The sequence below is a fragment of the Vidua chalybeata genome, chromosome 4 (assembly GCF_026979565.1).
Source record: "Vidua chalybeata isolate OUT-0048 chromosome 4, bVidCha1 merged haplotype, whole genome shotgun sequence".
NCBI classification, from domain to species: Eukaryota; Metazoa; Chordata; class Aves; order Passeriformes; family Viduidae; genus Vidua; species Vidua chalybeata.
The window spans coordinates 71,304,991-71,326,710 of NC_071533.1; the positions used below are offsets into that span (position 1 = coordinate 71,304,991).

Genomic DNA, 21,720 nt, shown 5'->3' on the forward strand with positions numbered 1-21,720 from the left:
CCCCCGACTTCACCGAAAACACCACGGGCGAGCACCGGGGCTGCACCGGGGCTTCACCGGGGCCGTCGGCAGCTCCGCCGCAGCCGCTCCTCACCGAGGCCGGAGCTGGCGGAGCTCCTTTTCCGGGGCGAGCAGCGAGGGCGAAACTCAATATATATATATTAAAAAAAATTAAAACATAAAAATGAACATTTTAACCTCGCGCTTCGCAAAAAAAACCGACCGGGAGGCTCTGCCCGGGCCCAGCCGCTGCTCGGCCCCGGCCCTGCCCGGCTGCGGCACCGCGGCCGGGGCGGGTGGGGAGCGGCGGGTCCGTGTCCCCGCAGCCCGGCTGGCCCCGCCACGTTCCCCCCGCTTCATTTCGGCTCAACCCCGGTGATTTGCGGCGTTTTCTCCCCGCCACCATTTTGTCCGCACCGTGGCGGCTGCAGCAAGATGGTGAAACCGGGCGCTCCCGGTGAGGGTCCCCGGGGTCGGCGGGAGCGGAGACCCTGCCCCGGCCTTGGGCACCGACCCCCGCCCTTCTCCCGGTGCCGGCACCGTCGGGGCGGCCTCGGTGGGGCTGAAACCGGCGGAGGAGAGGCCTGACCCCAGCCTGACCCCGGCGGGACCGGCGGCAGCCCCGCTCGGGAGACCCCCGGGGACGCGGGGACAGCACGGCCGGGACCCCGGGGCTCGTCACCGAGAGCTGCCCGCTGCTCGGCCGCTGTCCCCGGTTCCGACTGGCACAACCGGGCTGTCGGCGAAGGGCGCCTATCGCGACAACCGGGAGAGAGGCTTGGGTGAGCGGCGGGGCGCTTTCGCGGGATGCCCGAGCCCGGGATGACGACGGGACAGGGACCCGGCTCCGGTCCCCGCCGTCCCCGCGGCGGTGAGCACGGAGGTCACGGCTCCTCTCCTCTCCCTGCCGCGCTGCCCGAGCGCTGCGCTGGGCACCGGGAGGCCTCGGCCCTGATCGCCGAGGGGCCGCCGAGCCGCACCGGGCTCCGCCAGCGGCGGAGGAACGGCGGGGACGCGGAGCATCCCCGGGATCCCGGAGCCGCGGAGCGCTCGGGACCCGCCCGCCAGCGACAGCCGCGCCACGGCGCCCCAAACTTCTCGGGGTTCGCCACAAGCCAGAAGTGCTCCCGGCGAGTCCCGGGCCGGCGGGGACTGAGCGCGGGCGGCGGGGCGGGGTGAGGGGTGCGGGACGCGGCGGCTCCGGGCAGCGCCGAGCCCCAGCCGGGGCCGAGCCGGTGATATTGTAAAGGGGAAAAAAAAAAAAAAAAATAAATAAACCCCCCCTCGCCCGCCGCCGCTCCGTGACGCTTTTCTCCTGCGACATCGCTCCCAACGCCGAGCTGATGCTGTCCCCCCTCTCCCGCCGCCCGCGCGTCCCCCCCGGGGCTCCGCCGGCCCGGCGGGTCCGTGACCCCGGGGCCGCTCCCCCGGAGCCCTCCCGGCCGCCCGCTGGGCACGGCCCCGCTCCGAGCCCGCTGCCGGCGGAGCCGGGCTGGGGCAGCGGGCCCGGTCCGTGCCGCGCGCAGCGGAGCCGGGGCAGAAGCGGCGGGGCCGGGAGGCCGGAGGTCGCAGCCGGGAAGCGCCCGGGATGCGCTGGAAGTGGTGCCGGGGATGCCCCGTGCCCGGAGGGGAACCGCCGGCGGGGGAAGCGGGGAGCGGGGACGGGAGCGGGGAGCGTGTCCGTACCTCGCACCAGGATGCGGCGGCAGTAATCCGCCTCGCCGGTCCCCGACGGGCTCTCTGTGTCCGGGGCGCACTGCTTGGAGGAGCCGGGGCTGACCGCCGACGTTCCCGCGATGTCCTTGAAGCCGCCGGCGGCTCCGCCGCTGCCGCCGCCGCCGCCGGCGCGCAGGGCGCTCTCCAGCTCCGCCCGGGTCGGCAGCTTCTCCCGGGCCCGCCCGGTGGCCGCGGGCTCGGCCAGCAGCACGGGGCTCCCGCCGGGCTCGGCCCCTCCATCGCTCATCCCTGCGGGCGCCGCGGCGGGATCAAACATCAGGAGGCAGAGAGAGAGACACGGGGAGAGGGAGAGAGGAGGCAAGGCTGGGCGGGGGGGGATGGGAGGGAGCCCCCCCCCACCCACCCACCCACCCTCCGCAGACCCCTTCCCCTCCCCGCCCCTCCCCGGCCCCCCCGGGGCTGGGCGCCCCGGCTCACCCCCATGGCCGGGGACCGCCGGGGGCCGTCGCCTGTCGCCCTCTCCCACCCGGGGGCCCGGCATTTAAAGCGCACCCCCCTCCCCGCCCCGCCGGCCGGGGGTGGTACCGGGAGTGGGGTGGGGTGGGGGGGGGACCCGTCGGGGCGTCCCGAGAGGGTGCGAGGCTGGCGGGGGGAGAAAAGGAGTTTCAAACTTTGACAGGCGGCCGAGCTCCCCGCCACCCCCGCCCCGCGCCCCCTCCCCAGCTCCACCTCCCGCGGCACCTCGCTCCGGGCAAACTTCAGGCGCTCCGGCGGCAGCCGCTGCCCTTCCATGGAGCGCCGGTACCCGTGCGGCTCCCGGTGTCGGTGCCGGTACCGGCGGGAGCGGGCGACGGCAGAGCCGCCGGCGGTAGCCGGGCTCGCCGCGCTGCGCTCGGGATTCGCGTGCGGGGGAAATCAATACCGGGAGATTGGGGGCGATGATTTTAGGGGGGTGGTGGGGAAGCGGTGGGTGGGGGGGGGGGAGCGGGAGGGGAAAGGGAGGCCGAGGGGAGGGAGCTGCGGAGGAAGCGGCCGGGGGTGGGACCGGCGAAGAAGCCGGGTCCTTATTCCTCCGGCCCGGCCCTCCCCCGCCGCCGCGCTCCGCCGCGCATCCCCCGGCGGCCGCCGCCGGAGCCGGCAGCGGGGAGCGGGCGGCCGAGCCCCCGCCGCACCGGGGAGCGGCTGGGAGCGAGCTGAGGGGGGAGGAAAGAGCCGATTTTAAATTAACGGCCCGGTACAGACGCAATTTCCTGCCCTCCCGTTCTGTGACACCGATTGGTAAACAAAGAGCCCCTCGGCGGCCGCTGCCCGGCTCCGAGAGCGGCGGCGGCGGCGGCTCCGGTTCCCGGTTCCTTCTCGGGGTGGCTCACCCTGGGGACCCCCGCCCGGCCCGGGCAGGGCCGCCAGAGGTGGCAACGAAAAAAGAAATCCCCCGGCCCCGGCGGGCGCTGCCCCTCCCCGGGCCGGGTGGGGGTCGGGGAGCTCCGGTCCCGCTTCCCCGCGCTGCCCCGCAGCTACCGGGGGAGTCCCCGCTGCTACCGGGGTTACCCCACTGCCGCCCCGGGATGGGGCAGCGGGAGACCCCCGAAATTCCCCGATCCGGCACAGCCGCTCCTGGGAACCGGCACCGACACCGAGCGGGGCGGCTCCCGGTTCCCAGCTGGGAGTGCCGGACCCGGTGTGTGCGGGGGTGTCCCGGGGGTCTCGCCCGCCTCGGGGGGCTCCGTTCCGCCGCCGTCGCCGCAACGGGGCAAAACCGGGCGGAAAAAGCGGCCGCGGCGGCCGCGGTGCTTCCCCGGGGGCGGCCGCCCCCCTCCCCGGTTCTGCCTCGAACCGGAACGGTTCTAACGGCGGCGGATTGAAAATAAATAAATTAAGTTTAAGCAAAAGCAGCTCCGAGACTTCGCAGCCCCTGCGCTCCGCCGCACCCACGGCCCGGTACCGGGAACCACCCCGGGCTGGGGGGTCCGCAGGGGTCTGGGTACGGCCCGGGCACCGGGTAGAGCCCGGTAGAGGCGGGAGGTGCCCGGTTTGGGCTCTGGCGGGCACCGGGAGTTCAAGGCCTTGGGCTGGAGTGGCCGCTGGATGTCCGAGCCTGCCGCGGCCTGGGCCCGTCCCTGAAATAACCGGAACAGCGCGGGCAAAACAGCCGGGGGAAAAAAAAAAATAAAATTCGAAAGGAAAAAAATAGAGTTAAAAGACGAAAAAATCCTGCAGGAATAAGGAAAGCCAAAGGAAAGAAATCAAAAGGGGCGAAAAGGGGAAGGAAATAAAGCGAACGAAAAGGGCCGAGCGGGGAGAGCGCAGGGGACGGGCCCTGCTCAAGGCCGGTGGTCCCGGGCCGCAGCCCCGGTTCTGCGGGGCCCGGAGGGGCGAGCGGGGACGGAGCCGCCGCTCCGGGGAAGGTGCTGGCGGCCGGAAACGGTTCCCGGCTCCCCGTTCCCCGTTCCCGGTTCTCCAACTGCCGGGGAAGCGGCAGGGCCGGGGCCGGACAGGCGGACAGGCGGACAGCCGGGCTCCGCCACCGGGCCCGGTGGTGGATGCGCCACCAAGCAACGATTTTTTAACGAAAACGAGGAAAATTACCCCAAACCCACCCCGCCCTGCGGCCTCAGCTCCCCCCAGGGCCGCGGGGAAAGGCTGCGGGCCGGTCCCACCGGGAAGACGGAGGGCGGCGATCGCCCGGGAGCTGCTGGAACGGAAAATCCTCCTTTCGCCGAGCCCCGGCCCCGAGCGGCGGCTGAGGCCGCGGAACGAGCGGCGGAGAAGCGGCCCCGGTGCCCGCTAAGCCTCCGGTGCCCGCTCAGCCCCCGCCGCCTCCTCACGGCTCCCGCTCCTTTCCTGCTGTTGTTTCTTGTTTTGTTTTTGTTTTGTTTTGTTTGGTTTTTTTCCCCCGTTATCCCCACGATTGACGTGAATAATAACGGGAAGGGATTTGCTCCGGGAGAAGGGGAAGCGGGGAAAAGGGGGAAATACCGGGTACGAGCCGCCGGGAAGGGGAAGCGACGAGATCCGCGTGCTCCCAGATCCTCAGAACCAACAATTTTATAAAAAGAACGCTAATTAAAAAATCCCGATTTTTATTGTAGGCTTGTTGTTGTTTTCGGGTGGGGTTTAGCGCTGTTGTTGTTGTTCTAATTAGCGTTAAAATTAGCGCTATTAGCGGCACTCTTAGCCTCGCTATTATTAGCGCCCCTTCCTATTCCTATTATCAGCGCCATCAGCACAATTTATCGGTGCTTTTATTATCAATATTCCCGCTTTTCCTCGCTCCCGCCGCCGTGCCGAGCACACCCAGCCCGGCCAAGCCCGGCGCGGGGTGGGAGCGGCCGCGCTCTCCCGGTTCATCCCCGTTCCCGGCGCTCCCACGCCGCCGCCGGCCTCGCCGAGCCCCCGGGCCCGCCCCGCCGCCTCGCCCCGCTTCTCGCCGCTCCGGAGCTGGGGAAAAAAAAAAAAAAAAAAAAAAAAACCCGCACAGAATTCCTCGGTTTTCCCGCTTTAGAGACGGATCCGCGCCCTCTCCCGCTTCTCCCGGTGCCCCGGAGATGGAGGTAAGGCCAGGCTCGGTGGGCTCGGCTCGGCCCCGGGCCTGGCTGCGGGGAGAGGAGCCGGGGCGTCCCCCGGTAGCGAGGCGGCCGCTCCCGGTGAGTCCCGGGCTCGGAGGGCACCGGGAGGGGACGCTTCTCCTTGTCCCCGCCTGGAACGGCTGCCCCGGGGACAGCCCCGCGTGGGGACCCCGCCGAGGGACCCCCGGGCCGGGCCCGGGAACGGTGCGGGGCCTCGGCGGGAGCGGGGACAGCGGCGGCGACACCGGGGGACTGCGTGGGGACACCGTGGGGACACGGGGGGAGTGTGAAAACACGCGGGGACACTGAGGGGACACCGGGGACTGTGAGGGGACACGGGGATTGTGAAAACACGCGGGGACACTGAGGGGACACCGGGGACTGTGAGGGGACACTGGGGACGGTGAAGGGACACGGGAGGACCGTGAGGGGACACAAGGGGACCGTGAAAACACGCGGGGACACTGAGGGAACACCGGGGACCGTGAAGGGACACGGGGACTGTGAAAACACGGGAGGACCGTGAGGGGACACCGGGGACCGTGAGGGGACACGGAAAGACCGTGAAAACACGGGGGGACACTGAGGGGACATCGGAGACTGTGGGGAGACACCGGGGACCGTGAGGGGACACGGGGGGATTGTGAAAACACGCGGGGACACTGAGGGGACACCGGGGAGCGTGGGGAGACACCGGGGACTGTGAGGGGACACGTGGGGACTTTGAGGGGACGCGGGGGGACCGTGAAGGGAACTTGTGGGGACACGGGCCTGTGAGAGGACACCGGGGACGGTGAAGGGACAAAGGGGACGGTGAAGGGACACCGGGGAACTGCGAAAACACGGGGGACCGTGAGGGGACACTCGGGACCGTGAGGGGACACGGGGGGACCGTGAGAAAACACAGGGGGACTGCACGGGGACACGGGGGAATTTTGTGGGGACACGGGGGGACGGTGCGGGGACAGGGAGGCACAGCGTGGGGACACCGGGAGCTGTCTGGGGACACAGGGGTTCTGTGTGGGGACACGGAGGGACTGGGGACAACACGGGGGAGCCGTGAAAAACACGGGGGGGGACGGTGCGGGGACACCGGGAGCTGTTTGGGGACACCCAGAACTGTTTGGGGACACAGGGGGACTGGGCACGGATACAAGGGGACAGTGAGGGGGCACGCGGGGCACGAAAACAGGAGGGGACAGTGAGGGGACACGAGGAACCGGGCAAAACCCCCAGGGACTGTGAGGGGACAACGGGGACACTGCGAGGGGACACCGAGGGGACATCGGGCAAAAACCCAGGGGACTGTGAGGGGACACGAGGGGACGGGGACACTGCGTGACAAACACAGAGACGGTGCGGGGACACGGGTGAACGTGAGGGGACAATGGGGACTGTGCGGGGACACGTGGGGACAGTGAGGGGACACGAAGGGACACCAGGGCAATGCCCACGGGTGCCGTGGGACGGTGTCCGGCTGGTGTGAGTGGACACGGCCACGGGGCAGCCACGTGGGCAGGACGTGACCGGCCACCCCTCCCCGGGGTCCCCTGGGTGGCGGGTTTGGGGTGGCTCGGTGGCTTTTGGGGACATCAGGGCGGCCGCACCCGCGCGCACACGCGGCCGGGTGCGAGTGGCACCGTGTGACCGTGCAGGGACGCCCGAGCACTGTGCCCACCCCGCAGTGCCCCCGCGGGACCGTGGGTGCCTTTTGTCGCCGTGTCGCAGCCCCGGGGCCACCCTCGTGTGTCCCCAAGCCCGCCGGGCCCGCGCTGAGCCCGGGCAGCGCCGGTTTCGTTACCGGAGCGGCCGCGCCCGGGGAGTCCGGGGTGTCCCCGGTGCCGGGCGGCTTGGGGACACCCCCCCCACGCCTTGGGGACACCCCAGCCCCGGGCCTGGCTGTCCCCAACCCCGCCAGGGTCTCCCGAGAGTGAGCGCGCTCCTCCCGGCCCGGCCCGGCCGCGCCCGCCCTGATAAAGAAGAAATGAAACGAAATTAAAAGGAATCAAACGAAATCCGGGGGTCCCGGCCCCGCAGCCCCCCTGGGCACCCCTGCCCCGACACCGGGCCCGTGGCCGAGCCCGCCGGCACCGGGGGGGACCCGGCCGGCGCTGCCACCCGGGGTGTCCCCACCCCAAACGAGTGCGGGGCCGCGGGGCCACCTCCGTGCGCGGGGCGGCGGGGCCGGGCAGCCCCGATCCCTCTGCGATCCCGGGATCCCAAACCTGGGGTCCCAAATCTGGGATCCCAAACCTGGGGTCCTAAATCTGGGATCCCAAACCTGGGATCCCGCTCCTGGGGTCCTAAACCTGGGATCCTAGAACTGGGATCCCAAACCTGAGATCCTAAAACTGGGGTCCTGCTCCTGGGGTCCTAAACCTGGGATCCTAAACTTGGGGTCCTAAAACTGGGATCCCAAACCTGGGGTCCTAAACCTGGGATCCTAAAACTGGGATCCCAAACCTGGGATCCTAAAACTGGGATCCTAAATCTGGGATCCCAAACCTGAGATCCCGCTCCTGGAATCCCAAACCTGAGATCCCACTCCTGGGGTCCTAAACCTGGGATCCTAAAACCTGAGATCCCGCTCCTGGTGTCCTAAACCTGGTATCCTAAAACTGAGATCCCAAACCTGGGATCCTAAACCTGGGATCCCAATCCTGGGGTCCTAAACCTGCGATCCTAAAACTGGGATCCTAAACCTGGGGTCCTAAACCTGGGATCCCAAACATGAGATCCCACTCCTGGGGTCCTAAACCTCGGATCCTAAAACTGGGGTCCTGCTCCTGGGGTCCTAAAACAGAGATCCCGCTCCTGGATCGTCATTCCTGTTCCTGGAATCCCTCTCCTGTGGTGCTCCCGCTCCTGGGATCCTAAACCTGAGATCCCTGTTCTGGGATCCTAAACCTGGGATCCTAAAACTGGGATCCTAAAACTGGGATTCTAAACCTGGGATCCTGAACCTGAGATCCTGCTCCTGGCATCCTAAACCTGGGGTCCCGATTCTGGGATCCTAAACCTGGGATCTCCTCCCCTTCCATCCCTCTTCCTGGGATCCCGCTCCTGGGATCCTAAACATGGGATCCTGCTGCTGGAATTTCCTTTCCTGGCACCCCCGCTCATCGGATCCAGCTCCTGGGATCCTTCTCCTAGGATATCCCACTCCTCGGATCCTAAACCCGGGACCCTAAACCTGGGATCCCGCTTCTGGGATCCTAAACCTGGGATCGTAAACCTGTGATCCCACTCCTGGGATCCTAATCCTGGGATCCCGCTCTTGGGATCCTAAACCTGGGATCCCGCTCCTGGGATCCTAAACCTGGGATCCTAAACCTGGGATCCTAAACCTGGGATCCCGCCCCTGGGATCCTAAACCTGGGATCCCACTCCTGGGATCCCGCTCCTGGGATCCTAAACCTGGGATCCTAAACGTGGGATCCTAATCCTGAGATCCCACTCCTGGCATCATAAACCTGGGATCCTAAACCGGGGATCCCACTCCTGGGATCCTAATCCTGGGATCCTGCTCCTGGGATCCCACTCCTGGGATCCCCTCCCACAGCACCCCGATTCCCGGGATCCCCTCTCCCTCCTGATCTCCATGATCCCTCAGGATCCCATTTCCAGGAATCCCTCTCCGGTCCCTCGGCCACCCCCCCCCCCGTGTCCCCTCCCACGGTGGGGGTGACACCAGGGTCCCCAAGAGCGGGGAGCGGGGGGGGGGGCGAACCCCCTCATTCCCCATGGATCCCGTGGAAGGGGTAAACTGAGGCACCCATCACATTTGAGGGGGGTTTGGGGGGACAGAACCCCGAACTTCTCCCGCTTCCCACGGCACGGGGGGGGGGGGGGGCTGGAGTGGGTGACAGGGACACCCCGACCCCACTGGGGACACCCCGACCCCACTGGGGACACCCCCCGTCAGGAGGGGACCACGAGGGACAGCCACGTGTGACAAGGGGACAGGGCGGTGGTGGCCTGTCCCGTCACCGCTGTCACTGCCACCCAAAGAGGGGTGGCGGAGCAGGGGGATGTCCCCGCGCGGTGTCGCCACAGGGCCACCAAGCTGGTGACGAGGGACAGGCGGGATGGATCTAGCGGGTGTGGCGTGGGACACTAAACCCGGCAGGGGACACAAGGGGACACTGCTGGGGACACCTCGGGCGGGCTGTGGTGGCCGGGGGAGTCCTGGGGAGATCCCAAAGGGGACAATGGGGTTGTCCCCAGATGTCCCCAGAGAATTCCCACATCCCGCCCTGCTGGGATCCGGCGGGGCCCAAGGAGGGACACGGGTGTCACATCGGGGTGGGGACAATGTGACACTGCTCACAGAGGGCCACCCTGCGTGGGGACATCAAAATATTGTCCCCACAGGGGGTCACCCTGCATGGGGACAATGTGACAGTGCTCAAAGCGGGTCACACCTGCATGGGGACACTGTGACACCATTCATAGGGGGTCACATCAGCATGGGGACAATGTGACACTGCTCAAAGTGGGTCACACCTGCATGGGGACACTGTGACACCATTCACAGGGGGTCACACCTGCATGGGGACACTGTGACACCATTCACAGGGGGTCACACCTGCATGGGGACACTGTGACACCATTCACAGGGGGTCACACCTGCATGGGGACACTGTGACACCATTCACAGGGGGTCACCCCTGCATGGGGACACTGTGACACCGCTCAAAGCAGGTCACACCTGTGTGGGAACAATGTGACACCATTCACAGGGGGTCACACCTGTGTGGGGACACTGTGACACCATTCACAGGGGGTCACACCTGCATGAGGACACTGTGACACCATTCACAGGGGGTCACACCTGTGTGGGGACACTGTGACACCATTCACAGGGGGTCACACCTGCATGGGGACACTGTGACATCGTTCACAGGGGGTCACACCTGTGTGGGGACACTGTGACACCATTCACAGGGGGTCACCCTGCATGGGGACACTGTGACACCATTCACAGGGGGTCACCCTGCATGGGGACACTGTGACACCATTCACAGGGGGTCACACCTGTGTGGGGACACTGTGACACCATTCACAGGGGGTCACACCTGTGTGGGGACACTGTGACACCATTCACAGGGGGTCACACCTGCATGGGGACACTGTGACACCATTCACAGGGGGTCACACCTGTGTGGGGACACTGTGACACCATTCACAGGGGGTCACCCTGCATGGGGACACTGTGACACCATTCACAGGGGGTCACACCTGTGTGGGGACATCGTCACCCCGCTGACACGGCTGTCACCCTCCGTGGGACCTCCACACACGCAGCAGCCCAATGATGTCGCCCGTCCAGCGCGGTGACAACCCCACCAGGAGCCACCAGCTCCGCTGTCCCCTCCTGTCCCCTCCTGTCCCCTCCTGCGCGGTCCCGCCGCCATCTCCGGGCGCCGCCGCCGCCGCGGCCCGTCCGGGATTAGGGGCGGGCAGCAAATCCCGGCCCCGCTGCACCGGGCAAGGCCGAGCACGTTCCTGGGCCCGGTGGCAAATCCGTGGCCTCCCGTTCACCCCCGGGCCTCCCCGGGGCTCCATGTGACCGGAGGATTTGGCTCAACGTGCGCGGCCCCGCGGCGGAGCCAGGGAGGAGCCGCGGCAAGGAGCTCAGAGAGCGCCCGGAGGTAATCGCTGGCACCGTGCCCGCCGCAGGGGCGGCCCTGCAGCGCTGGCACGGGTCAAAGCAGCCTGGCACCGCAGTTCCTGCAGGGCTGGCACGGGTCAAAGCAGCCTGGCACCGCAGTTCCTGCAGGGCTGGCACGGGTTAAAGCAGCCTGGCACCGCAGATCCTGCAGGATTGGCACGGGTCAAAGCAGCCTGGCACCGCAGTTCCTGCAGGATTGGCACGGGTTAAAGCAGCCGGGCACGGTAATTCCTGCAGCACTGGCACGGGTTAAAGTAGCCTGGCACCGCAATTCTTGCAGGGTTAGCAAGGGTTAAAGCAGCCTGGCGCTGCAAGAATTGCAGGGCTGGCACGGGTCAAAGCAGCCTGGCACCGCAATTCCTGCAGGGTTAGCAAGGGTTAAAGCAGCCTGGCACCGCAGTTCCTGCAGGGCTGGCACGGGTTAAAGCAGCCTGGCACCGCAGTTCCTGCAGGGCTGGCACGGGTTAAAGCAGCCTGGCACCGCAGTTCCTGCAGGGCTGGCACGGGTTAAAGCAGCCTGGCACCGCAGTTCCTGCAGGGCTGGCACGGGTTAAAGCAGCCGGGCACGGTAATTCCTGCAGCACTGGCACGGGTTAAAGTAGCCAGGCACCGCAATTCTTGCAGGGTTAGCAAGGGTTAAAGCAGCCTGGCGCTGCAAGAATTGCAGGGTTGGCACGGGTTAAAGCAGCCTGGCACCGCAGTTCCTGCAGGGTTAGCAAGGGTTAAAGCAGCCTGGCACCGCAGTTCCTGCAGGATTGGCACGGGTTAAAGCAGCCTGGCACCGCAGTTCCTGCAGGGCTGGCACGGGTTAAAGCAGCCTGGCACCGCAGTTCCTGCAGGGCTGGCACGGGTTAAAGCAGCCTGGCACCGCAGTTCCTGCAGGGCTGGCACGGGTTAAAGCAGCCTGGCACCGCAGTTCCTGCAGGGCTGGCACGGGTTAAAGCAGCCTGGCACCGCAGATCCTGCAGGATTGGCACGGGTTAAACCACCCGGGCACCCCACCCCGTTCCCGGCTGCTCCCCACCTTTCCCAGCTCGCTGTCCCCATGGCTCCAGGCCGGATGGAGACCCCAGAACCGCCGGGATCACCCCAGACCCCCTCCCTGAGCCCCCCAAGCCCCGGGATCCCCCCCCGCGCTCTGGGAACAGCCGGGAACTCATCCCGCTCCCGGTGCGGGCTCGGCAGCCCCCAACACCCGCCCCGATCCCGATCCTAATCCTGCTCCCCACCCCGGTCCCAATCCCGCTCCCGATCCTGCTCCCGATCCCAGTCTCGATCCCGACCCTAATCCCGATCCCGTCCCCGATCCCAATCCTAATCTCAATCCCAATCCCGCTCCCGATCCTGCTCCCGATCCCAATCCCGACCCCGATCCCAATCCCAATCCCGATCCCGACCCCGATCCCAATTCCTATCCCGCTCCCGATCCCAATCCCGCTTCTGATTCCGATCCCAATCCCAATCCCGCTCCAAGGGGGATCCAGGCTGGAATTCCCGAGCTCAGGGCCGGGAAAGCGGGAGGGGGAGGAGGAGGAGGAAGAGGAGGAGGAGGGAGGAGGAGGAGGAGGAGGAGGAGGAAGAGGAGGAGGGCAGGGACCCGCGCCGGGGGCTCGGCGGGCGCAGGTGGCCGAGGAGGACGCGGGGTGGTGGCGCTGGGGGCGGTGGCTCTGGAGCGGAGGGTCCTTGGAAAGGTGACCGCCAGCCCGAGGGAGGGAGCGGCCGGGTCACCTTTGTCACCAGCCGGACGCAGGTGACAAAGTTTGACCCCGCTGCCCCTCGGTGCTCGCGGGGATGGCGTGTGGTGGGGGGGGGGAGGGTTGGTGACACCACCGTGTCGCCTCCGCGCTGTCACCACCCTGCCAGCGAGCTGTCACCACCCCGCCACGCTGCTCGTGACCCCGCCACCACCCTGCTGGCCGTGGGCAGGGGACGGAGTGGGGACAGGCATGGGGACACGGGTGGGGATAATGGGAGAAGAGGGGACAGGGATGGGACTGGAGATGAGGATGGGGACAGGGAGGAGGGCAGCAATGGGGACAGGGATGGGACTGGAGACGGGGATGGGGACAGGGGTGGGGACATGGACGGGGAGAGGAATGGGGACAGGAATGGGGACAGGGATGGGACTGGAGACGGGGATGGGGACAGGGATGAGGGCAGGAATGGGGACAGCAATGGGGACAGGGATGGGACTGGAGATGGGGATGGGGACAGGGGTGGGGACATGGACGGGGAGAGGAATGGGGACAGGGATGGGACTGGAGATGGGGACGGTGACAGGGGTGGGGACATGGACGGGGAGAGGAATGGGGACAGGAATGGGGACAGGGATGGGACTGGAGACGGGGATGGGGACAGGGATGAGGGCAGGAATGGGGACAGCAATGGGCACAGGGGTGGGGACATGGACGGGGAGAGGAATGGGGACAGGGATGGGGACAGGGATGGGACTGGAGATGAGGATGGGGACAGGGGTGGGGACAGGGATGGGGACAGCAATGGGGACAGGGATGGGACTGGAGATGGGGATGGGGACGGGGGTGGGACTGGAGACGGGGATGGGGACAGGGATGGGACTGGAGGTGGGGCCTGGGGCTGGAAATGGGGATGGGGACAGAGACCAGGGACCAGGAGCAGGACTGGCGACACGGGCAGGGACAAGAACAGTGACAGGGATGGGGACAGCCCAGCACCCTGCTCTGGCAGCGCGACGGGCGCAGAGCGGGGGATTAAACACCCACGGGATCCCCGAGCCCAAAGCCGCCCCATTCCCGGGAAGCTCCAGCTCCACATCCCAAAGCCCCGTTCCCGCCGCCGTGGCCGTGGCCGGTGGCGAGGTGGCCGCAGAGTGACCTCTAACGGCAGCGGGGACACGGCCAGAGGCGACAACGCCCAGCTGCCACCAGCAAGCAGAGTCCCCAGCCCCAGGTCCCCTCATCCCCCCTCACCGAGGGGACACGGGTGGCTTGGGGACCCCTGTGTCCCCCTCTCCGAGGGGACACCGGGGATGGATGGCAGGGAAAAGGGACAGGTGGTGACAAACAGGACGTTCCCAGCACCGGGAGGTTTGGTTTTATTCTTGTCCCCGCCGGGATTTCCCAGCCCGGAGGTGTCACCGGCGCCTGGCACGTGAGGTGGTGACAAGGGTCCATCGGGAAGGGACAAGGGGCTGGAATGGGGCTGGGGGATCCCCGGGGGAGTCCCTGGATCCAGCCAGAAATGGGAAATTCCAGTGGCCACAGCTGGCCTGGGGTCCAAGAGCCGGCGAGTCAAGATGCTCCATCCATCTGGAAAATATTGGGAGTGGCTGGGGACACCCTGTCCATGGCTGGGGACACCCTGTCCATGGCTGGGACATTCTGTCCATGGCTGGGGACACCCTGTCTGTGTCTGGGGTCACTCTGTCTGTGTCTGGGGACACCCTGTCCATGGCTGGGGACAGTCTGTCCATGGTTGGGGACATTCTGTCCGTGTCTGGGGACACCCTGTCCTGGGCTGGGGACACCCTGTCCATGGCTGGGGATACCCTGTCCATGTCTGGGGACACCCTGTCCGTGTCTGGGGACACCCTGTCCATGGTTGGGGACATTCTGTCCATGGCTGGGGACACCCTGTCCATGGCTGGGGACAGTCTGTCCATGGTTGGGGACATTCTGTCCGTGTCTGGGGACACCCTGTCCTGGGCTGGGGACACCCTGTCCATGGCTGGGGACACCCTGTCCATGGCTGGGGATACCCTGTCCATGTCTGGGGACACCCTGTCCGTGTCTGGGGACACCCTGTCCATGGTTGGGGACACCCTGTCCATGGTTGGGGACACCATGTCCATGGCTGGGGACATTCTGTCCATGGCTGGGGACACCCTGTCCATGGCTGGGGACACTCTGTCCATGGCTGGGGACACCCTGTCCTGGGCTGGGGACACCCTGTCCATGGTTGGGGACACCCTGTCCATGGTTGGGGACACCATGTCCATGGCTGGGGACATTCTGTCCATGGCTGGGGACACCCTGTCCATGGTTGGGGACACCCTGTCCATGGCTGGGGACACCCTGTCCATGGTTGGGGACACCATGTCCATGGCTGGGGACAGTCTGTCCATGGTTGGGGACATTCTGTCCGTGTCTGGGGACACCCTGTCCTGGGCTGGGGACACCCTGTCCATGGCTGGGGACACCCTGTCCATGGCTGGGGATACCCTGTCCATGTCTGGGGACACCCTGTCCGTGTCTGGGGACACCCTGTCCATGGTTGGGGACACCCTGTCCATGGTTGGGGACACCATGTCCATGGCTGGGGACATTCTGTCCATGGCTGGGGACACCCTGTCCATGGCTGGGGACACTCTGTCCATGGCTGGGGACACCCTGTCCTGGGCTGGGGACACCCTGTCCATGGTTGGGGACACCCTGTCCATGGTTGGGGACACCATGTCCATGGCTGGGGACATTCTGTCCATGGCTGGGGACACCCTGTCCATGGTTGGGGACACCCTGTCCATGGCTGGGGACACCCTGTCCATGGTTGGGGACACCCTGTCCATGGCTGGGGACACCCTGTCTGTGTCTGGGGACCCTCCATGGGGACAGAGGACATCCCGGGAGGGGCTGCCATCCCTCTGTGCCATGGAGTCCCTCTGGAATGAGGCTGGGATGGGAATTTTGGGTCCCCACATGGCTCTGTCCCTCCTGTCCCTGTGACAGTGACAGCCACGGCAGTGGTGGCACCACGGGGCTGCCAGGCCGGGCCGGATCCAGGATCCACATCCCATTCCCACAGTGGGGATTCCCTGGAGGGACCCCCCGAGAGCTCAGGGGACCCCAGGGCTGTCCCCACTGATGTCCCCAGCACTGTCCCCACTGATGTCCCCACCTGTGGCAGGTCCTGTTTGCTCCTCAGCTCCAGGGTGTCCTCGGCACGGGACCAGCTCCGGAACTTCCTGATCCTGGCAGGGAGCACAGGGAGCTGCCACCACCCTGGGGTCCTTGTCACCGTGCCAGGGTCACTGTCCCACCACCCCGGGGTCCTTGTCACCGTGCCAGGGTCACTGTCCCACCACCCCGGGGTCCCTGTCCTCCCATCCCAGAGTCCCTGTCCCACCCCGGGGTCACTGTCCCCTGACTCTGGGATCCTGTGCCACCCTGGTGTCCCTGTTCTCCCAACCTTGGGGTCCTTTCCATGACATTGGGGTCCCTGTCCCCCCACCCCAGGGTCCCTGTGCCACCATCCCATGGTCCCTGTCCCCCGATCCTGTGATCCCTGTGCCACCCTGGGGTCCCTGTCCCCTGATCCCATGGTCCCTGTGCCACCATCCCATGGTCCCTGTCCCCTGATCCCATGGTCCCTGTGCCACCCTGTGGTTCCTGTCCCCCCACCCCAGGGTCCTTGTCCCTTGATCCCGGGGTCCCTGTGCCACCCCGGGGTCCCTGTGCCACCCCGGTGTCCCTGTCCCCCCATCCTGCCCCATCCAGAACGTCACCTGGGCCACATCTTCATGGCCAGCAGGGCCATGATGGTGATGGCCACGATGGCCATGAGGAGCCCGGACAGGACCTGGAAGGTCCACAGGTGGCTGAGAGCTGGGGACAGAAGTTGGGTCAGTGCCAGCGGGGACCCCCCCAGACCTCGGGGTGCCCCGAAAGGGGTGAAGGGGACACTGGGGTGACAAAATGGGGGACAGGCAGCATTTGGGGTGAAGACACAAGTGGGGGGACGTCACAGGTGCCACTGTCCCCTGTCCTGAAGGCCACCCCACCAGGGACAGGAGATGTCCCCAACACAGCCACAAGTGCCACCCTCCTATTTTGCCGTCTGACCCCATCCCGTTGTCCCGTCCCATTTCCCACTTCCGGGGATTTTTTTTTTTTTGGGATTTCCACGTCCCCGCTGAGGCTCCGGCCCCACTCACTGTGCACATCGAAGTCGGCGCTGGCCGTGGCGTTGCCCAGGGCGTTGGTGGCCACGCAGACGTAGCGTCCCCCAGCCCCTGCCCCCAGGGCCGCCAGCTCCACGCGCAGGGCGTTGTGCGAGGGGGTGGCCCGGACCCCTGGGGTGACAGCAGGGGACAGGCTGGTGGCCAGGAGGTGGCCGTGGTGGTGCAGGGCCAGCGAGGAGGGCGGGTGGCTCTGGGCCGTGCACAGCACGATGGCCCCGCGGCCCTTCTGGTTCTCCAGGAAGGTGCTCACCGAGACGGCCCGAGGAGGGTCTGTGAGGGGACAGCGAGGGTGGCAGTGGGACACGGGGTGGGACAGCCCCCAGCTGGCCTGGGTGGCCACCAAAAGTGGGTTTAAAGTGGCCCCGGATCTGTCCCACTCCGCTCATCCCGGCGCTGGGGGATTCAGTCCCTCTCCAGTGTTTGTCTTGCCACCCCAAAGCTGGAGAATCTTCCTGACTTGGAGCTTCTGGGCTCCGAATCTGATTTTTGAGGGGCAATCCTAAAAAAAACACCAAACCCCAAATCCCTTTCCCAAAATCTTCCTAACACATCCCTCCTCCAGCCTGGATCATCGTCGCACCCTCTCTAGCCCTTTGCTCCAGCTGCAGAAGCCCTCAGCTTGGAGCTTTTTGGCTCCAAAGCCAACTTCTGAAGGACCAGTCCTGAAAAACCCCATAATCCCCTTCTGCGGGTCACCAAGAGCTTCCTAACTCATCCCTTCTCCATCCTGGATCATCCCCACCCCATCCATCCCTGCCCTGGCGGCTTCCCACATTCCCCAGCCCCTCATTCCACACCCAGCCAGAAAATTCCTCCTTTTTGGAGCGTTTTGGCCCCAAATCTGCCTTTAAAAACCCCCCAAAATCCCCAAATGGAGAGGAGCAGGGCAGGAAGAGGAAGAGGAGGAAACTCCCCTTGCCCTTGCGGAGGTGACACGAGTGACAGGGGCTGGGGACACGCGGCTTGGAGCGTGCCTGGGGACACTCACAGAGGACACTGAGGCTGAGGGGGACAGAGGTGGCCGTGCCCCACGTCCCGCTGGCCCGGCACTGGTAGGAGCCGGCGTCGGCGCTGGACACGCGGCCGAGGACGAAGGAGCCGCTCGGTCCCTCCCAAAGCCACCGCCCGTCGCGGTACCACGTGTAGTTGACACCTTTGTCCCCCCACGCGGTGGCCGAGCAGCTCATGGTGGCCCGGGTGCCCTCGGGGACTTCCTGCGAGGGCTCCACCGTCAGCGTGACCCCTGAGGAGGGACATGGGCGACTCCAGGAACGGCCGGGAGGCTCCCAGAGCGCCGCTCCCACGGGGACAGCCCCACCCCTCGGGCGCTTGGGGACTTTGGGGACACCTCACCTGGCACTTCCAGCCGCAGGGACGCGGTGGCCGAGCCGCGGCTGTTGGTGGCCGAGCACAGGTAGAGCCCCGCGTCGCGTGGCTCCAGCCCCGCCATCCCCACCCGCAGCGACGTGGGGGTGGCCCGGACCTCGAAGCGGGGGTCCGAGGGGCCGCGGCTGGTGGCCAGGGGTGGGTGGCCCTGTCCCCTGCTCACGGCGATGTCCGGCGGGGGGACACCGTCGGCCGAGCAGAGCAGCACCGCCTGTCGCCCCCCGCGGGGCTCCACCAGCGCCACAAAGCTGGGCTCCTGCGGGGCATCTGCGGCGACAAGGACAGCGCGTGTCCCCCCCACTTGTCCCCGCACACCCCGCCGGGCGACAAGCGGCGGGGGGGGAGCTCACCCCGAGGAGGGGCTGCGCTGTCGCCGCGTGTCGCGGGGTGGCGACACAGACCGGGCAGCGATATCCCCGCGGGGGTGGCGTGTCCTGGTGTCCCCTCCCGTCCTCCCCCCCCCCCCCCCCCCGCTCCTCGCGGAGATGTCGCCCCCCACTCACAGAGCACGGCGAGGGCCACGGGGGGGGCGCGGGGCCCCCGGCCCGCCCGGCAGGCGTAGAGCCCCGCGTCGGAGCGGTGGCCACGGAGCCCCAGCGAGGGCTCGGGTCCCTCCGTCACCCACCGCCCGTTCTTGAACCACGTGTAGAGGGTCCCCGGCTGCGCGCGAGGGGCCTGGCACATCAGGGTCACCTCTGTCCCCTCCGCCACCTCGGCCGAGGGTCGCACCAGCACCCTGGTGGCTGCGGGGAGCGGAGAGGATTTTGGTCACGTTTTCTTCCCTTTGAAGCCCCCGGCCCCAAATTGGTGTCCCCCAACCTCCAGCCTCTCCAAAAATTGGGCAGCTCCAATCCTGCACCCTTCAAAGCCCCCCCTGGCAGTGTCCCCAAGCCTTTGTCCCCTTCCTCACCTTGCACCCGGAGCGTGAGGGACGCGTGGGTGTCGCCGAGGGCGCTCCGTGCCTGGCACTCGTATTCGCCCTCATCCTCCTCGGAGGCTTCCCGGAATTCCAAGCGCAGCGCGTTGGGAGAGGGCGACACGCGGATGCTCTGCCGGGGGCTGTCACCTCCTCTGGGGGGGCTGGAGGCCACCGGGTGTCCCCCCCTGAGCAGGGTGAGCTGGGCCGGGGGGTGGCTGTCCACGGCGCACAGCAGGATGGTGGCCGTCCCCTGGCTGCTCTCCACGAAGGATTGCAGCCGCAGGTTCCTGGGGGGGTCTGCGGGGCGGGAAAAACATGGAGAATGGGAAAAACATGGAATTGGTTGGGTTGGGAAAGCCCTCCGAGCTCATCGAGTCCAAGTGTCCCCCCCCAGCGCTGCCCCAGGCCACCGCTGAGCGCGTCCCCAAGCGCCGCGTCCCAAGGATGGAACTCCACCGCTGCACTTTCCAGGAGGGAAAACTCCAAAATTCTCAATATCCAGCCAAAACCGCTCCTGGCACAGCTTGAGGCCGTGTCCCTTTGTCCTGTCCCTCATTCCACATCCCCCCCCGGCTGTCCCCTCCTGGCAGGAGTTGTGCAGAGCCACAAAGTCCCCCCCGATCCCCCTTTTCTCCAGGCTGAGCCCCTTTCCAGCTCCCTCAGCTGCTCCTGGAGCTCCAACCCCTTCATGCCAGGGATTCCCCGTGCTCCAGAGCCTCCGTCCCACATCCATCAGGAAGATTTACAAATTAACACCATCTTTTTCTCATAAAAAAAGGGGTAAAAAACCCTCATGTTCCGACTCGCAATGACATTTTTTCCCCTCTTTTTTCCTTTTTTTTTAAAGCAAAGTCTGGTTTTAATTTTCCCAGTCAGTGATAAAAAAAAAAAGTCCTAAATCCAGCATGAAAGCCAAGGATTTTCCTGCTGGGTTTGGTGTGGAGCACAAGGAAACTTGGAGAAGGTTTTGGGGTCTCCGGGCAGGTCTGGGGTGCAAAGCTTGGCTTAATCATCCTCCAGAATACATTTTTTGAGCTCCCCTAATTACTTAATCCCCCTGGATTAAACCAGGCCTTACTGCCCCAGCTCTCCAGCCACGGGAACCGACCGAGGGGTGACACCAAGTGACACGAAGCTGCCCTTGGGGACTCACAGAGGACGCTGAGGGTGGCAGGGGTGGCACTGTGGTTCCAGGCCGGAGTCCGTATGGAGCAGTGGTAGGAGCCGGCGTCGGAGGCGGTGACCCCAGGGAAGGTGAGATTTTGGGAAGAGCCGGTGCCCAGCCACACCTGGTTCCGGTACCAGGTGTAGCTCAGCACGTCCCCGTCCCCTCCTGCCACCGCGCAGGTGAGGGTGGCGGTGTCCCCTTCCCGCACGTCTGGGGACGGCCAGATCCAGACCCGGGCGGCTGCACAGGAGGGGAGGAAAAAGTGGAGATCCGTCACTTCCAGGGAAAAATAGTGATCCCTCACTTCCAGGGAAAAATGGAGATCCCTCGCTTTCCAGGGAAAAGTGGAGATCCCTCCCTTTCCAGGGAAAAGGGGTGATCCCTCACTTCCAGGGAAAAGTGGTGATCCCTCACTTCCAGGAAAAAGTGGTGATCCCTCGCTTTCCAGGGAAAAGTGGAGATCCCTCGCTTTCAAGGAAAAATGGAGATCCCTCACTTCCAGGGAAAAGTGGAGATCCCTCACTTTCCAGGGAAAAGTGGAAACCCCTCTCTTTCCAGAAAAAGAGGAGATCCCTCACTTCCAGGAAAAAGAGGAGATCCCTCACTTCCAGGGAAAAATGGAGATCCCTCACTTCCAGGAAAAAGTGGAGATCCCTCCCTTTCCAGGGAAAAGGGGTGATCCCTCATTCCCAGGAAAATGATCCCTCATTTCCAGGAAAAAGTGGTGATCCCTCACTTCCAGGGAAAAATGGAGATCCCTCACTTCCAGGGAAAAGTGGAGATCCCTCTCTTTCCAGAGTGGGAAAGTCAGGGAGTTGCAGGGCAGGAAAAAGAGGGGACGGCCACCACGACCCGCAGGTGACACCATTCCTGTGGTGTTCCCATGGGTTTGTTTGGGATGCTCCATCCCTGGAAGTGTCCAAGGTCAGGCTGGATGGGGCTTGGAGCAGCCTGGGGTAGTGGAAGGTGTCCCTGCCCATGGCAGGGGTGGGATTGAAGGGATTTAAGATCTCTCCCAACCCAAACCATTCCATGGTTCCATGATTCCATGGTTCCATGGTTCCATGATTCCATGGTTCCATGGTTCCCGGGGTGATGGCAGCAGGGCAGTGCCATGGATGGACACAGCAAAGCCAGCTCCCAGAACCAGGTCCAAGAGGAGTCATGCCTGGGACACGTGTGGCTCTCTGGGAATACCTCCACCCACATAAACATGGATTTTCCCCATTTTTTCCCCCCTGTTTTCATCCTGTTCATCCTATTCCAGCTGCTCTCCCTCCCCCATTCCTTCGCCTCATCACCATAACCCAAATCCCATCATTCCATCTGCTGCCTGCAGCTCTCCATCCCCTTCCCACCCTATTCCCATTCCCATCCCATGGATCCCATCCCATG

The 21,720-nt window shown here is 65.7% G+C and overlaps 2 protein-coding genes across 2 annotated transcripts in view; both read right to left on the minus strand.

Annotated features, from left to right (window-relative positions):
* The window catches only part of ATP6V1B1 (ATPase H+ transporting V1 subunit B1), a 57,003-nt gene extending 54,534 nt beyond the window's left edge, over positions 1-2,469 (minus strand). The window contains exons 1-2 of the mRNA XM_053941652.1: positions 2,263-2,469; positions 1,687-1,985 (exon numbers count right to left, since the gene is read on the minus strand). Coding sequence (XP_053797627.1) covers positions 1,687-1,985; positions 2,263-2,469 — 506 coding nt within the window. The remainder of the gene's footprint in view (positions 1-1,686; positions 1,986-2,262) is intronic.
* An 11,502-nt stretch (positions 2,470-13,971) lies between these two features.
* SIGLEC1 (sialic acid binding Ig like lectin 1) overlaps positions 13,972-21,720 on the minus strand; it is a 20,699-nt gene continuing 12,950 nt past the window's right edge. The window contains exons 15-23 of the mRNA XM_053941870.1: positions 20,311-20,565; positions 19,149-19,454; positions 18,742-18,981; positions 18,206-18,505; positions 17,841-18,095; positions 16,826-17,122; positions 16,397-16,496; positions 15,790-15,862; positions 13,972-14,204 (exon numbers count right to left, since the gene is read on the minus strand). Of these exons, the coding sequence (XP_053797845.1) occupies positions 14,187-14,204; positions 15,790-15,862; positions 16,397-16,496; positions 16,826-17,122; positions 17,841-18,095; positions 18,206-18,505; positions 18,742-18,981; positions 19,149-19,454; positions 20,311-20,565 (1,844 nt within the window). The 3' untranslated portion in view covers positions 13,972-14,186. The remainder of the gene's footprint in view (positions 14,205-15,789; positions 15,863-16,396; positions 16,497-16,825; positions 17,123-17,840; positions 18,096-18,205; positions 18,506-18,741; positions 18,982-19,148; positions 19,455-20,310; positions 20,566-21,720) is intronic.